This window comes from Sinocyclocheilus anshuiensis, unplaced genomic scaffold (assembly GCF_001515605.1).
Source record: "Sinocyclocheilus anshuiensis isolate Anshui unplaced genomic scaffold, SAMN03320099.WGS_v1.1 scaffold75, whole genome shotgun sequence".
Lineage (NCBI taxonomy): Eukaryota > Metazoa > Chordata > Actinopteri > Cypriniformes > Cyprinidae > Sinocyclocheilus > Sinocyclocheilus anshuiensis.
In genome coordinates this window covers 1,132,919-1,136,331 of record NW_015549634.1, presented here as the reverse complement: position 1 = coordinate 1,136,331, position 3,413 = coordinate 1,132,919, and the positions used below count along the sequence as shown (strand labels likewise).

General features: G+C 38.1%; 1 protein-coding gene across 1 annotated transcript in view; it reads right to left on the bottom strand.

The window, feature by feature from the left end:
- Positions 1 to 1,935: 1,935 nt before the first annotated feature.
- Positions 1,936 to 3,413, bottom strand: part of LOC107659658 (rho GTPase-activating protein 44-like) — a 38,339-nt gene continuing 36,861 nt past the window's right edge. The window contains exon 21 of the mRNA XM_016448669.1: positions 1,936 to 2,326. Coding sequence (XP_016304155.1) covers positions 2,214 to 2,326 — 113 coding nt within the window. The 3' untranslated portion in view covers positions 1,936 to 2,213. The remainder of the gene's footprint in view (positions 2,327 to 3,413) is intronic.

Sequence of the window (3,413 nt, the reverse complement as noted above, 5' to 3'; positions counted from 1 at the left end):
TTGTGTTGTTTAACATTTAATTATTGCAGGTTTGCGTCATATTCTGAGTTGCCTTTTTTTATTAATTTTGAGGAATACTGAATCTGTGTTGTTTTTCTTAATGCATATTCATATTTATTTTAGAACTACAGTAACATCTGATTTCTCTCAACAGGAGAGCTGTCAATCAATAAATTGGAAAAAAAAGTAACTTGCGTTACTTATTTAAAAAAGTAACTCCGATATTCTCTTGTAAATTAAAAATGCGTTACTTTACTAGTTACTTGGAAAAAAGTAATCTGATTACTTAACTCGCGTTACTTGTAACGCGTTACCCCCAACACTGTCAGACATTCACATTAGGAGGATTTTAAAGTCAACATGACCTTATTTACTATTCATTTTTCTCCAGTTTCATTCAGAACATCACATTACGGAGATAAAATGGGTTTCATGTTGATTTTAAAGTATGGTCAGCGTTTGAAACATGCAGACAGACTCTCGCACACAACAAGCATCTGTAAGAGGTAAACGTGTGACTCCAGTTTAATCTCTGTCGCAATCCGGATCTCGTTCAGTTTGTTTGTGCGGCTGATTCTTCAGCAAACGCTCTGGATGTCCCTGTTATCAGAGACCTTCACAGGAACCGCGGCGATTCATATTCCAGCATTGTGTCTGAAGCAAAAATAATATTGTTTATATACATATACATGTTATATAGAGAGAGACTGATAAATATTTGACCTTTAGACTATGTACAGCGGAGAGTGAACAGCATTTACACATGCTAATATTTACAGCAGAGTTTGTGACGTATTATTAATAACATATTCATTCATATCAATCAGACGTATAACAATCAACGGCCTTTGTTCGGTCAGTACAGGGTTCCCAAAGTCACGGAAAACCTGGAAATCTCAGGGAATTTTAACCCTCGAATGCATGATGTGTTCACTAGAGGAGATATTTTAATCATTTAGGGTGGGATAGATGATCTCCTAAATTCCCCTTATCATATGTCATTGTGTTTTTCATTTATGATGCACAATACATCTACAAGATCTGCTACTGTGTTTTATTGCAGTGGTCAGATGTGTAATATACTCTCTTAAAATACATAATTTAAAAATATAAGATCATATCTGTGGATGTGGAATTATGATGTTGTTTAGAAACATTCATGTATTTTTTTTTCAATATATTGATTCACTAGTTAATGCATCAAAGAGTTAAAATGTGATTTGCAGGTCTGGAAAAATTCATTGAAATTATTCCTAAAAAGGTTTGATATCAGTACAAATGCACTTTACTTTATCCAGCATTCATTCAGTTTTTTTTTTTTCTCTCGCATTGAGCCTCTGTTCACACAAAGCACTTTATAAACTAACATTAGTTTTTCTTTTTAAGAAAGTTCTGATGTGAATTTTTTTAATCCACATGACTGTTCAAAAGTTTGGGGTCAGTAAGATTTTTATTTTTTGAAAGACATTTCAAAAGCAAGGACGCACTGAATTGATCAAAAGTGACAGTAAAGACATTTATAATGTTACAAAATGTTTCTGTTTCAAATAAATGCTGCTCTTTTGAACTTCCTGTTCATCAAAGAATCCTGAAAAATAAAATGCATCACAATTTCCACAAAAATATTGTGCAGCACAACTGTTTTCAACATCGATAATAATCAGAAATGTTTCTTGAGCAGCAAATCAGCATATTAGAGTGATTTCTGAAGATCAATGATGCTGAAAATACAGCTGTGCATCACAGAAATAAATTACAGTTTAACAGATATTCACTTAGAAAACATCTTTTTAAAATTGTAATAATATTTACTGTTTCTACAGTATTTTTGATCAAATAAATGCAGCCTCGGTGAGCAGAAGAGACTCAAAAACATAAAAAAAATCTCACTAACCCCAAACTTTTGAACAGTAAATTCTGACACGCGTTGTGTGAACGGCCCCTAACAAACACAATGAGGTTTCAGTGTGTTTGTGTGATTTTCTACACCCAGCAGCGACCCGGACACATCACACGAACTTCAAGGCAAAAGTGCAAGAACTCAGATAAGGCAAATAGAAAACAAACCACATGAGAAAAACTGCAAATACATGAAAACACAAAGACGACATGACCAGCGTTTCAGATCCTGTCTGTGGATCAGTGCAGAGGATCACACGGACAATACAACATCATTAGTGCGGTGAAGGGAGGGAGTGAAGGATTGTGGGTAATCAAAGGGCGGTGCTCTCCGACTCCTCCTCCGACTCCAGAAGATCCACAGAGTTCCTGTATCTCCCATTCAATTCCACACTTATTACGGGAACGTCCAAATCACAGCACGAGTCTGAGGACAAACACAAAACACTGAGTGTGAAGACAAGTGGAGAGAATGAACATAAAACAGAGAAAAACATCATTCATTGGTGATGGTGTGGTTTGCAGAAATTCACACACTGGATGAGAAGCGGCATTATAATGCATTATAATTATATAGTACCAAATCCTTGTTAATGCACTACATACATTTTTTCAAAAAATTCTTGCTAACCCAAAACTTTTGAAACGTAGTGTAAGTTTTGAAGCATTTGACAGTTTTTAGCAGATGCATTTAACAGTCCATCTGAAAAATTGTAAAACCTCCAGTGGCTGAAAATTTTAGAAATAAATTAATCAGATGTGGTTGACTAAGAAGATTGGGGATCGCTGCTTTACAGCATGACAGTCATGATCACTATGAACCATTGCTGTGAAAAAAATCACATCTGGTTTGCTCCACAGAAGAATGAAACCGCTGTAGTTGGATGTTTGGTCATGAGGATGTCAGATCATACAGGAACACGTGAGATGGGTTTGAGTGGGTCAGTGTTGTGTTTGAACTGAAGGACGGATGGTGAGGGACGATCAGACGGATGGAGAGCCATGCACAGCATTAGAGACACACAGCCCGGAAAGCTGGATAACAGCGGGTGAGTTTACATGCAGACACACACACTACTGCTTACCATCTGAACCAAAACCACTGACAGCAGAGATCAGACCGCTGCAGAGATCACAACCACCACAGGAGAGAAGAGAAGAAACCACCACAGAGTCACACGGGATACATAACACACACTCGCGCACACACACACACACGCACACACACATGCACGCACACACGCACACAGTCTGGTCAGCTATCCTTGTGGGGACTCTCCATAGGCGTAATGGTTTTTATACTGTACAGACCGCCACCGTGACACGAGTCCCCATGAGTCTGTGTGTAGTCAGGTTTAAGTCCCCACCAGGATATATAAACCAGTACACACACACTCACACGCACTCACACACACGCGCACACAGACACATTCACTCACACTCACACACACACACACTCACACTCGCACACACACACGCACTCACACACACCCTCACACACACTCACACTCGCA